Below are 13,746 nucleotides of genomic sequence, written 5' to 3' on the forward strand. Positions count from 1 at the left end.
GGACGCTTAACTGACTGTGCCACCCAGGCGCCCTTTTTGGTTTTTGTTTGTTTGTTTGTTTGTTTGTTTGGAAAACGAATTAAATGCATTTTCATATGAAATTTCATTATAAAAGACTTCGAGAAAAGTGATAGCAGCCAAACCTGAGGGATGTGAAATTTGAAAATTCAGCAGTCTTTCAGAAACGTTTCTCTCACACGAGATTGACTAAGAGCTTTTTGACTGCCTTCAATTCTGAGGATGTGGAAAAACTAATCTTTACATTTATTTGTTAAAGGGCCTTCCAAAGGCAAGTCTGTTCCCCGTTCAACTTCGTATTTATTCTATTTACTTAGTGCCGTGGCATGCGCATGAGGCAGGGACAGGATGCAACGCTTTGCTTACTCATACTGGTCATTTTCCAGTTAAGACAAGCACAGAGCAGGGGCACCGCTCAGAAACCAGCCGCCATGACTCAGGAAGGAATTTTTGGCTTGAGTTGAAAGCCATCATTTCTGTGTTGCAAAATAGAATAGGATCAACAGGTTGAGGGGGTGTTTATTTTTCCCATTGCTTGTGAAAGCTGATGCTGCTGCCCTTTGATGGCCCAGAACTGCTCCTGGCAGCCGTGCTATGTGTCCATGGCAGGCAGCGTGGGGCCGGCCGTCGGTTCTGGGCAGCCTCGTGCTGGCAGGGCTGCTTCCTGACCCGTGTTCCACGCCCAGTAGACCAGCAGGCCACGCTGTGCTCCGTCCTCGGCACCCATGCTCTGCCCACGTTGCATTTACACTTTTTGACCCATCTGCCCTGTGGCCACAGCTCGCGGCTGGCAGATGGGTGTGGGCGACCTGGCTGCGTGTTAGGGGCTGATTAGTGCTGACGGGGCCGGTGTGCCTTGGGTTCAAATCCTGCCTCACTAGCAAGAAGCGGAGAACAGAGCCCGGCAAGCCTCAAGCCCCGGCAATGATGGGTGCCATCAGCGAGGGGGGCGTGGATGCAAAACATTAACAGGAAGGAGACAGTGTTTGAAAGGGGATGGTGGTATTATGATTCCAAAGGATGTTACTCTACTTCATGAGACACAAAAAGAGATGCTCATCAGCACCGCCCCCAGCTTCCTCATCACTCACTGCCAACCCAGAGCTCAGTCTTTTTTCTGAACTGCCTGAACGTACTGAAGAACAAAACCCAAACTTCACTTCCCGGCTCCGTGTTACTTTAAGGAAGCTTCAGCAGGTTCCGTTCTCTCTGTCCCATCTCAAGACTCCATTTTATTTACTCATTTTCTCTCCATATTTTTTCCAGTTCTGCTGAGAAATAATTGACGTAGATCACTGTGCACCCTGTTTTATTTTTACGCTGCGCTTGCTTAGTTCTGTTGGACTTCTCTGTTTCAGGTGCTTGACCAAGAGTTGGGTTCAGGTCAGGGTTTGGGGTTAAAGGGATGGGAAGTGAGGCTGGCCTCCTAAGGTGATGGGGGCCTTAGGGTCAGAGTTGTTAGGACACGGATCAGAGGCGGGGTCGCCATACGCAGTGGACAGCTTGCACCCTGCCCAGAAGTGTGCCCTGGGGAGGATGGGCAGCCACTGACATCCAGCCAGAACTCTGCTAGACAAGCCCTGCCAACTGGCGGGGTAAGTTTTTCATCACACAACTGTGGCCACTTGGTCAGGATCAGGGGCAGGGGCAAGTCAGAATTAATCTAAGCTCCCAGAGGATGTCCAAAATTTTGTCTTTTCCAGGGGTGATTCTACACCTGGTGCCTTTCTTCTCGTAAAAAAAGGAACAAAAGTGTTGCAGGACTCTAAGCCCCTACCCTCCAAACTGAGGAATATAATTTACCTTTAATGGGTTTCAAAATAGAGAGGAAAGATAAGAGGGGGAAAAGCTAATCCTCTTTCGTCCATTCAGTAAATAAATAAAGAAGGAAAGAATCCACATGACCACCTGTATGCAAGCCACTGCCTTGGAGGAGAATACGGTCAAGTATTATCATTACTGTTCAGAAAACAAAGTGTCCCGACAGGGGAAGAGATGATTCTGTAAGAGCCGTGTGGGGCCCCTAACCCAACCCCGAGGAATCCAGGGAAGCTTCCTAAGGAGGTGGCATTTCACGCTGCATGCTGAAGGCAATGCTGGCACCGTCTAGAACGGGATATTGAGGAAAGAAAACCGGTCCAACTAGAAGGGACAGTTTGTGCGAAGGCAAGATCCATTCGGGGGACTGTGATCAATTCAATGGTAGTACAAGGGAACGGGAGGCGAGCAGAAGAGGTAAACAGAGCCAATTTCACAAAGAGTGCTATATGTCGGTGACCACAGAATTTATCTTCCAAACAAGGATGTTTCCACCAGAGAGGGCGTACTAAAAATAATTAAAATGGTCTATATTTGACATATGTGTTTGCTGACCAATGGTATGGTCAGTGGATTTATAAAATAACTGCATTTAAAAACTATTTTCTAAACTAAAGTTTCAAAAGTTCTGGACAAATGCTAAACTGAACAGGATGCCAGTACAACAGATATAAACTGGGACCCTCGGGCAATCTAAATCTGATCACCCTGGTTACCTACTACCTCAGAGGATTGGGTTTTAGGGGTTTTTTTGTTTTTTGTTTTTTTTTAACGTTTATTTACTTTTGGGACAGAGAGAGACAGAGCATGAACGGGGGAGGGTCAGAGAGAGGGAGACACAGAATCGGAAACAGGCTCCAGGCTCCGAGCCGTCAGCCCAGAGCCCGACGCGGGGCTCGAACTCCCGGACCGCGAGATCGTGACCTGAGCCGAAGTCAGCTGCTTAACTGACTGAGCCACCCAGGCGCCCCAACAATTTAAACTTTTAACTGCACTTTCTCGTCTGTAAAAATTTGCTAATAATATGCATATACAGAACAATATGTAAGGATTACATAGGCTGATATCTGAAAAGTGCTTAGCACAAGTAAGCCCTGAATATATATTATTCTATGAACAGTGTTTGATAACAGAGTTGAATAGTGAGAGATATGCCAAAGAACCCTAGAGTTTTGAAGGACATTTACCTTCACGTTAATGAGTAATAAAATTAGCAGGTTTTTTACTAATCAAGGGCTAAGAAAGAGGGAAAATTATGTGCTTTCGCCCCAATAAGAAAGTATGTGCTTTTAATCAGTCATTGACTATACAAAGTTATTTGTCTATAGATAAATGACATAACTGACATTTACTGATAGTTCTATACTGTCTTCTTAGTTGAAGGTTTGTAGTCTTTTATTTGTAAAATAAATAGGTATTCTTGCACTGCATCAGTAAAACTAGTGCACGAGAAATCTTCCATGCATAGCAAATAAAAAGGTATTTATGATTGGCTTTTAGTTCCTTGCAGGACCCTGAATTCATCAGAGGCTCTGAAATTTCAAAACCCAAAGCAAATTTTCAGGCAGCATGAAAGTCCTCCACAATACACACTGATTTGGCCCCAAATATTGGAAACTGTGCCTTCAGAAAAACATTCAAAGACAACACAGAAAAACAGGGAAGGGCTTCAGAGAAAGGAATGGCTACATTAGTGCAGATACCCTGTTCAGGCTCTCTCAATTTTGTAAATCAAATCAATGCCCTCAGAACTGAAAGCTGGGAAGAGAATAGCCACATCAATGAACACATCCTTCCAGTCAGCAACGATCGGTAAAACTACAAAGCTTGTGAATTTCCAGTGGACCTTACAGTTTGCTGTTGGGCACGGGTACCGACATTCATCTACAGGTGTGATGTAGGCCTTCCCAACGTGCTTAGGATGAGAAGAGGAGGGTCACAAAAGGCTTTGCGGAGAGAATGATGTTCAAATTTAATTTTGAAGGCCGAGAGCTGACTCAGACGATGAGGCAGGGAAGCACATTCTAGGAAGAAATGCCAGTGCTGAGGAGGGAGAGAGCCTCGTGCTTTCAGGAAACCGTGCACCGTTTTGGCGAGGCTGTGGCAGAGATGATGTGGGGAGAGCAGGCGGAAGGAGTGGGAGGCATCAGGCCCTCTCCGTAGAAACTATCCTTTCTGCTTCTCAGGACGCTCCAGCAGCCTTTGTTGATTGTAACACCACTGCTCCAGGAAGAGTTCCTATGCCACGCATGCGTGATCTCTCCCACCCGCTCGTAGAGTGTGACATAATTACGTGGTCATGTTCTTAAAAGCAAATAAGTTGCCGTCTGGAAAGAAATGTGGCTCAGCTTGCAACCTGCATGTGGTTTTGAATTGCTGTTCGTGGTTTTGCCATCTTTGTATTTCCCAGATTGGATGAGAATCGCCTGGAACTTGAAATCATCTGCATTTATTTTGAAAATTCACTTGTCAGAACAAACCTATTCATCCGTTTCCTCCCTGAGTAAAGAACTTCAGAATGGCCCCCCGAAAGGAGCTCCTTTTGTGATAGGAGGACTGGTAGAAACCAGGACAGAAATGGAAAGCTTAGTTCTAAGGCCTAACAAGGTGTTCACTTTATATTTTGATACAATGTCACATTTACAGAAAACTTGCAAGAATAGTTCCAAGAAATTTGACCTCATTTGCCTTCTTGTTTTCTCTTGCTCTCCGGCTCTTTCTCTGCATATACACACACGCTTCTTTTTTTCCTGAATCGTGCGTAATTTGCAGACATCATATACCTTTATCTGTAAGAGTTTTTGTACGTATTTCCCAAGAACAAAAACATTCCTACATAACTATTGTAAATTTATCAAAATCAGGCAATTTAACACTGATACAATACTATTATGTAATCCACAGTCCATATTCAAATATTGCCAGTTGTCCCAGTATTGTGTTTCTGGGTTGGGGAGGATTTTGTTTTACTGGTCTGGGATCCAATCCAGAAACACACATTGTAGTAAACTGTCGCGTCTCTTAAGTCTCTTTCCATCTGGGATAGTTCCTCAACCCTTCATTGCATTCGTGACATTCTGAAGTGTACAGGTGAGTCGTTTTGTAAAATGTCCCTCAGCTGGGGTTTTTCTGATGTTTCCGCATGATTGGACTAAAATTGTGCATTCCTGACAGGAATACCACAGAAGGGGAAGTGTGCACTCAGGATATCTTACTGGAAGCTGTGTGACATCTGTTTGGTGGTCTCACTTTTGATTACTCGGTGGAGGTGTTGTTTGCTAGGTTAATCCACTATGAGCCTCCTATTTTTCCTTTTTTAATTAATAATTCATCCACTGCCTTTTGAGGAATCCATAATTCTTGCCTGAATCATTATGATGGCTGCAAAAGGATGATTTTTTCCAATTCTGTTTTTCTTGCTACATTTAAGTGGTACTCTACCATAGACAAGAGAGTTCCCTTTTTCTTGTACGTACGTACATATGTACGTACGTATGTATGTATGCATTTATAGCAATAAGGATTCGTAGATCCTCATTTTATCCCATGAATATCTTTTTGCTACCATTATTCATTTTGATGACCAGAATGTCCCAGTTTGGGCCAATGATGTCCCTTCAGGTGTCCTTTCGGTGTGTCCCCATCATCTTTTGAGCACTTCACTGCTTCCTGGCCTAACACTATGTTCCAGGCTCACCTCGTATTTCACTCCTCGACCTCTGGAATCTGCCGTTTCTCCGAAGGACCCCAGTTCCTTTTAAGTGGGCAGCAGTGGCATCTGAACTAGGCTCGAGGTGCATAAAATTGATATGGAGGCATCTTTGTATGTAGACCCTCTGGGCGGACAGAGCTAAAATGCACGTGCAAGTATATTGACAGCCACTCCTGTTTCTACAGATATGGAGATACGTGGGGACATAGCTATCTAGATATATTTAAAATTGTATGTTTGTACTGATATCTCTAATTCTAGTTTAACAGCATGAGGTTCATTCTAGTCTTCCTAGTTTCTAAATAACTTCCTTTGTTTTAACATGCTTACAATTATTTATTTGTTTGTTTATTTATTTATTTAATTATACTTTGTTAATAGTAGACTCTTTATTTTATTTTTCAGGAGTAGAACCCAGTGATTCATCACTTACATACAACACCCAGTGCTCATCCCAAAAAGTGTCCTCCTTAATGCCCATCACCCATTTAGCCCATCCCTCCCACCACCCCCCCAGCAGCCCTCAGTTTGTTCTCTGTATTTAAGAGTCTCATATGGTTTGCCTCCCTCTCTGTTTTTATCTTATTTTTCCTTCCCTTCCCCCATGTTCATCTGTTTTGTTTCTTGAATTCCACATATGAGTGAAATCATATATTTGTCTTTCTCTGACTGACTTCTTTTGTTTAACATAATACATCCTAGTTCCATCCACATTGTTGCCAATGGCAAGGTATCATTCTTTTTTGATTGCCAAGTAATATTCCATATAAATGATAACATCCTTTTCCAGCAGTGAGAAGCCTAGTTTCCATTATCCTCAATGGATTAACTCACCTGTTAAATGCTACAGCACACGGGAAGCAATTTCAGAATTGCTAAATCATACTGCTGTAAACACAAACCTGCTAACTAGAGTTCAATATATTTTTCAGTTCTTTCTGTCTTTAGAATGAGAGAAAATAGGTGGCTCAGTCAGTTAAGCGTCCAACTTTGGCTCAAGTCATGATCTCACAGTTCGTGGGCTCAAGCCCCACATCAGGCTCTGTGCTGACAGCTCGGAGCCTGGAGCCTGCTTCAGATTCTGTGTCTCCCTCTCTCTCTGCCCCTCCCCCATTCATGCTCTGTCTCTCTCTCTCTCCCAAAAATAAATAAACATTGAAAAAATTTTTTAAAAAAGAGAAAATAGCACTGTGTTTGAAGTTACTCAGAATAGTTCTGTTTTCCGTTCTTCTTTATTTTAGTTATGTTACCCCTTTGAAATACGGCAAGGTTTGTTTATTTTCATTTGCATTCCATTTTCGGTTCTATTTTTTCTCGTCATCGGTAGTTTAATTTTGTTTTTCAGTACGTAATACTTCAGCGTCGTTCCAAAAGTCAAAACCGCCAAAAGCATGTGCAGAGAAATGTTAGTCCTTCCCACAGTCTCTTCCCACCCGTGCACTGTATGTACATAACCAATCTCATCAGTTTGTTTTACCTTCCTCCGTTTCTGGTTGCAGTAGTAAGCAGACGGTGATATTTTATTTCTCTTACTTTTTTACACCAAAGGTAGTGTCCTATATATATTGTATTGCACTTAGTTTCTTTTTCACCTAAAATATTATTTTCACTTTAAATTTTTTTTTTCAATGTTTTTATTTATTTTTGGGACAGACAGAGACAGAGCATGAACGGGGGAGGGGCAGAGAGAGAGGGAGACACAGAATCGGAAACAGGCTCCAGGCTCCGAGCCATCAGCCCAGAGCCCGACGCGGGGCTCGAACTCACGGACCGCGAGATCGTGACCTGGCTGAAGTCGGACGCTTAACCGACTGCGCCACCCAGGCGCCCCTATTTTCACTTTAAAATATATCGTCTCCATCGGTTCATAGAAATTTTCCTACTCTCTTTTCACTTCTTCCTAGTAATTTGCTGTATGTATGTACCATAATTTATTCAGCCCCTCTTTTAAGTATGAGCATTTCAGTTCTCATATTTTGCAATTACAAATAGTGAGACAGTAAAGAGCCTTGTGCAAATATATTTCATATCGTTGAGGATATCTTCAGAGTAAATTCCTAGTTGCGGGATTACTGGGTCAAAGGTAAATGCCTATATGGATATATTAAATACTGCCAAATTTCCCTCCATATGGTTTGTACCATTTTGCATTCTCATCACCAGTGTACGAGTGTCTGCTTTCAACAGTTGTCAAGCTTTAAAATTATTTTTCCAACTGAATGAGAAAGAAAGGGTATCTCAGTATGGTTTGAATTTGTATTGCTCTTATTATGAGTAAAGTTGAACATGTTTTTGAAAGTTTAAAGGCCATTTTACTTGCTTTTGTAGATTATCTGCTTGTGTCCTATGCCATTTTTCTATCTGGTTTTTGAAAGAATTATCAGAAAGAATTTGCATCTTTCTGATGATGAGTCTTCTATCTAGGTACAAAAGCTGTCTTTCCACCTGGTTAAGTAAACTTCTAGGTCTTTCAGGAGCTTTTTATATTATCTCATAGGTTTTGCACATTTCTTGTCAAGTGTATTCAGAAGTATTTTATCTTCTTTGTTACTGTTATGAATTGGGTTTTCCTCTCTCATCAAAACCTCTTTGTGATTATCATGTGTGTATATGAGGGCTATTGGTTTCTGTGTATTAATTTTGTATCCTGCTACTTTAAAAAATATTTCTATTTTTGAGTTAATCTTGTCATTGATTTTCTTGGGTTTTCCAGGTATACCTGTCAGATATTTGCAAATAGAGATCGCTTTGCTTCCTTTCCTATTGGTTGTCTCTAATTGATTCCTCTTGTTGAATTGAATGAATTAATACTTCTAGTACAATGTTACCTTGTTCCTGATCTTAGTGAAAAAGCTTTTAAGACTTCCTTTTGGGATGCCTCAGTGGCTCAGTCAGTTAGCATCCAACTCTTGATTTTGGCTCAGGTCATGATCTCACATTTCGTGAGATTGAACCCCATGTCGTCGGGCTCTGCACTCACAGCACAGAGCCTGCTTGGGATCCTTTCTCTCCATCTGTCTCTGCCCCTCCTTCTCTCTCTCTCACTCTCTCTCTCTCTCTCAAAAACAAATAAACTTTAAAAAAATATTTTTTTAAAAATTCCCTATTGATAGGACAGATTTTAGGACTAAGTTAATACATTTTTGTCATGTTAAGGAAATAGCCATTGACTTTTTTTTTTTTTTTTTTTTAGTGTTTTATTGCTAATGAATGTTGAATTTGTCAAAAGCCTTTTCAGCATCAATGGAGATGCTCAAATAATTTTCTCTGTAGATCTTACAATAGGATATACTATATTAATGGATGGGCTATGAATGAACCAACCTTTCATTCCTAGAGTAAATTCTACTAGGTTATCATGTGTTATATCCTTAATATAATATTGATTTCTATGCTTTGAAACAATTCATACAGCATTCAGATTCTCTTTTCCTTGAAGGCTTGATAAAATTCTCCTGTGAAACCACATGGACCTGGTGCATCTTTGAGGATAGTTTCTTAATAATCTTTCTTTCCCTTCTTTGGAAATTGCTTTATCTAAGCTTTCTATTTCTATTGGGTCAATTTCAATAAACTGCATTTTCCTGGGCAATTACCTGTTTCATCTGGGTTTTCTAATTTATTTGCTTTAAGGTCTGCAAAGTAGTCTCTCTCATGCTTTGAGTTTTGTATATTTCAATGATTATTTCTCCCTTGTGATTTTTTTATTTTGTGTATTTGAATTTTCTCCCCTTTGTCTCAACTAGTTAAACTAGTGATCGTCTGCTTTGATGCTTCTTTAAAGAACCAGGATTTTGATTTATTAATGAGATATGTCATTCTTCTGTTCTCTACCTCATTAGTTTTTGCTTTCACCTTTATTATTTCCTTCCTGGTGCTTTCTTTTGATTTATATTGTTCTTTCTCCAGCTTTCTGAGTTTTGAGTTTGATTGATTTATTTTTTCGTGATAAAAGTGTTTAAGGCTATGAATGCTTAAAATGACACATAAGTATCATGCTTGATGCATCATAAGTTCTAATACATAGTGTTTTCATGATCGCTTTTTTAAGTTTATTTATTTTGAAGTGAGCACAAGCAGGGGAGGGGCAGAGAGATTGGGGGAGAGAGACAGACACAGAGAGAGAGAGAAAATCCCAGGCAGAGCCAGACACAGGGCTCAAACTCACAAACCATGAGATCCTGATCTGAACTGAAATCCAGAGTCACTTAACCGACTGAGCCACCAGGCACCCCATTATCATTTTATTTTATTTCATTTCATTTCATTTTATTTTATTTTACTTTATATTTTATTTTACTTTATTTTATTTTTAATATATTTTATTGTCAAGTTAGCTAACATACAGTGTATACAGTGTGCTGTTGGTTTTGGGGGTAGATTCCCGTGGTTCATCGCTTACGTTCAACACCCAGTGCACATCCCAACTAGTGCCCTCCTCAATGCCCATCACCCGTTTTCCCCTCTCCCCCACCCCCCCATTATCATTTTTTAAATTCTGCACTTTTAGCTTTGTATTTTCCTTTTCACCCAGATGATGTTTGTCAGCTTCCAGATGAAAGAGCTCTCTTGTTGTTTTAATTTTATTAATTTCTAGTTTCATTGTGTTATATCAAAGTGTTGTTTGTAATATTTCTATTTTACACAACTTCCTGATGCATTTTTCCATGACCTAACACATAATCAAATAATGTGAATTTCTGTGTGTGTTCGACAAGGTATAACCTCTATTCTCGGAGTATACTGTTGGATACATTTGCATGAGAATTACCTGATTGATTATATATTAAGGTCTTCCAGATTCTTATTTATTTTTTGTCCATTTGGCCTCTCTTAGATTGAGTATCACTTATTATTATGTCTTTGTGTATTTCACTTTGCATCTTCTTTTTTTTTTTTTTTTCAACGTTTATTTATTTTTGGGACAGAGAGAGACAGAGCATGAACGGGGGAGGGGCAGACAGAGAGGGAGACACAGAATCGGAAACAGGCTCCAGGCTCTGAGCCATCAGCCCAGAGCCCGACGCGGGGTCCGAACTCACGGACCGCGAGATCGTGACCTGGCTGAAGTCGGACGCTTAACTGACTGCGCCACCCAGGCGCCCCTCACTTTGCATCTTCTACGGGTAGTTTCTTCTAAATTTATAAAGGTGTTGCCCTTTATCCCCCCTCTTTGAAACTTTGTAGGGTTTGTATTTTTGTCCTCTTGGTTGTCTTTGATCTTAAATGTTGGTAACGCCCTTAGTTCCTGCTTCTTACTTAATCTTTTTTTATCAGTGGTCAGTTTTTAGTGTTGTTCTTTGACTTCCAACTATTATTAGCTCTACCCTCAATGAGCTTCTTCTCTTTCGGTTTTTCTACCTTTCCTCCCGTGTTGAGTCACATTATTTTTACTTTGTCATAGAAAACGTATATATTATCTTTTGACCCTTCTACCTTTATTGTATCCTAAATCTGATAAATATATTAAATGCTCACCATCAACCCTTTTGCTGAAATTTCTCCGGTGATTTCTTGGTTGGATGTGAAGACTACTTACTCAAGATGAGCTGATTATGTACAGTATTACCTGTGTTCTTACAATTTATTTCTGGAACTTTTTCTGTAGCCTTGATAATTGAAGAAGAGCTTGAATGGTTGTGAGATCTTTGATTCGTACTTGAATTTCTGACTTGAGATGGCTTTTCACATCCTGGGGTACTTGATGGAAAACACGCCGTTTACTTGGCAGCATTGTGTTGTGGTTTTTTTCCACTTTATGGTCACTTTGGGCAAGGCGTTGGGCGTTTTCGTAAAATAATAGGTTTTGTTATTCTTATTTTCTATTTTATGATAATTTTGTGTAGATTTAGGCCGTTTTTATCAATCTCCTGGATTTCAAGTATTTATAAGATTTCTAGTTTAAGAGGCTCCTTTCTAGCATGTGTAACCAAATATATGTTCTTTTTACTTTTTTACTTTATTATTACTTGGGAGTGGGAGTTGGGGAGGTTGTGTGTCTTCCAGTTTTTTCCTTCTCTTTTTTCTTACAGGATCTGAAATCCACCCCCCCCCCCACCTCTTTCGCTGCCTTTTTTCTTTTATCGCCCAGTTTCCAAAGGATGTTCCTTCTTGCTCTGTGTCCTTGTCTCCCTGCCGCCAGGGCTTTCAGACTGCAGCCTCGATTTGCGGCCACTTCTGAGTCCTCTTCCTCGTTGTCTCCACCGCAGCTTTTACCGGGATTTTTACAGTCTTTCCTACTTCAGGTTGACACTCTTTCCGGCGATGGTTTCAACTCAGCTCTTGGCTGCAACCTCATTTCCTTCTTCTCTCATCGCGACTGTTTTCCCAGGGCTCGTGCCCAAAGTGCGGCGTATAGGTCTGTTGACATTCGGTATTAACTTTTTTTTTACTTACAGGTGGTTCGGAGAGTACGTCATTTTTGATCTTTTAGTGATACGAAGAGTGTGGGTTTTGTGCAGTTTTTCTTATTGTCCCTGGTGATCCGTATTGCTTTGTGGCCAGTTCATCGCATTAATCCAGGCTGCCTCTTTCTAAATGGTACTCGGACACAACAAGAGAAAAGATGCTATTTTCCACAGGACTGTAGTCACCTTGGTGATGTAAAAAGATCTGAGAGAGGAAAAATTGGGGGCATTCTTTGTATACTATGAAAACCACCCAAAGATCATTTTATCTAGATATAGATATTTTAGGGGGAAATAAACGAATCAAAAACAGATTCAAACATTGGATTCCAAGAGTTTAATTGCTTCCATGTTTGTTTTTATACTGAGTGCCAGGGAGCATACAAATATCGTCCTAAGCATCCCCTATTCCATGAAAACACTTTCAAACTCATCATTCACCCAGCGACCCTGTAGGTAGTAAAGGTTCTATCACACAACTATTCCCACATCTGACAGATGAGGGACCAAGACTCAGAGAGCCTCGCTCACATGATGTCCCGGTTGCAGAGTTGACTTGAGTAGAGCCGGGAGTGAAACGTAAGCCTCCTGACTGATGGTGCCGTGCATTTCCGGCGCTAACCACGCCTCGTCATGGAAGTTTGCATGTGTTTGAGCCTCTTTCTAATTTTTTGGTATTGTTCAATCGCTTCTGTAACCTAAGGCCACTCCTTGATAACGAATTACCAGGGGAAGATACTCTTTAGCACTGTATTTCAAATTGATTTGCCTTGGTAAAAAACAATGTAAGTTGCTTGTCCAGTAAGTGGGAAATCCTTTCTCCACTAACGATCCACCTTTGTCTCTCTTTTTTTTCACAGAGGACAGTTATGGGATGGATGGGAAGGCTAACCAGCCCAGCCTCGCTGCAGACGTCAACTGGCAAGGCCTGGAAGATTTATACAGTGTGAATGAAAGCATCTATGAGTACAGACAAAACTATAGACTTAGTCTGGTTGACTGGACTAATTACTTGAAGGATGTAGATAGAGTATTTGCACTGCTGAACAGCCACCATGAGCAAAATAAAACAAATAAGACTAAAACTGCTCAAAGCGATGGGTTCCCAGGTGGATCTGCTGAGCTCTCCGTGCCAGTAGAGATGGCCTCCGCGGAGTCAGATGATGACCCGAGTCGGATGGTTGGGGAAGCACCTCACGTGACCTTGCCAGCTGACCTTCGAACCCTGCATTTGAACCAACCAACATTCAGTCCAGAGACGAAACTTGAACGGAATAACGACATTCCAGAAGTTAGTCGTTTGAATTCTGAACACTGGAGAAATCATAAGACTGAAAAATGGATGGAGCACGAAGAGATAAATCATCCCGAAACTGATTTCAGTGGCAACGGCATCCCGGAGCTGGTGCTCAAGCCCAGGCCTAGGCTGCAGCCCATTAGCAGGCAGCAGAAAGGACTTCCCCGGGTTGGTGGCCCAGGAGGTGTTTTTGAAGATCAGCTGTATCTTCCTGTGCATTCTGATGTTGATTCTGTTCATCGGCCGATCAATGCGTCTGCCCTGGAGCAGCCTATTAACTCCAGCAGCGTGAAAAGGATATTGGACAAGGTGAAGAATCACGAGACAGGCAGCTTACAGAGTCTAGAAGGCAGTGCCTCCTTTCCACTCTCCTCGGATTAGATGAAATTGTTACCTGACCCTAAACACAGTATTTTTTTAACTTTTTATTAGTAAACTAATAAAGGCAATCATGACAGCCAACATTCCGAGCTATCCTAGATACACATGTGCGA

The 13,746-nt window shown here is 41.3% G+C and overlaps 1 protein-coding gene across 5 annotated transcripts in view; it reads left to right on the plus strand.

The window, feature by feature from the left end:
• SULF1 (sulfatase 1) overlaps positions 1-12,987 on the plus strand; it is a 175,767-nt gene extending 162,780 nt beyond the window's left edge. For 4 of the 5 annotated variants that reach the window (XM_019822760.2, XM_011291362.3, XM_019822762.2 and 1 more), the window contains one exon: positions 12,816-12,987. In XM_019822760.2, coding sequence (XP_019678319.1) covers positions 12,816-12,846 — 31 coding nt within the window. In that variant the 3' untranslated portion in view covers positions 12,847-12,987. Of the gene's footprint in view, positions 1-5,953; positions 6,004-12,815 lie in introns of those variants that run through there. The other variant, XM_045049916.1, reaches the window with a different exon arrangement.
• Positions 12,988-13,746: the final 759 nt, after the last annotated feature.

Source organism: Felis catus, chromosome F2 (genome assembly GCF_018350175.1).
Source record: "Felis catus isolate Fca126 chromosome F2, F.catus_Fca126_mat1.0, whole genome shotgun sequence".
Lineage (NCBI taxonomy): Eukaryota > Metazoa > Chordata > Mammalia > Carnivora > Felidae > Felis > Felis catus.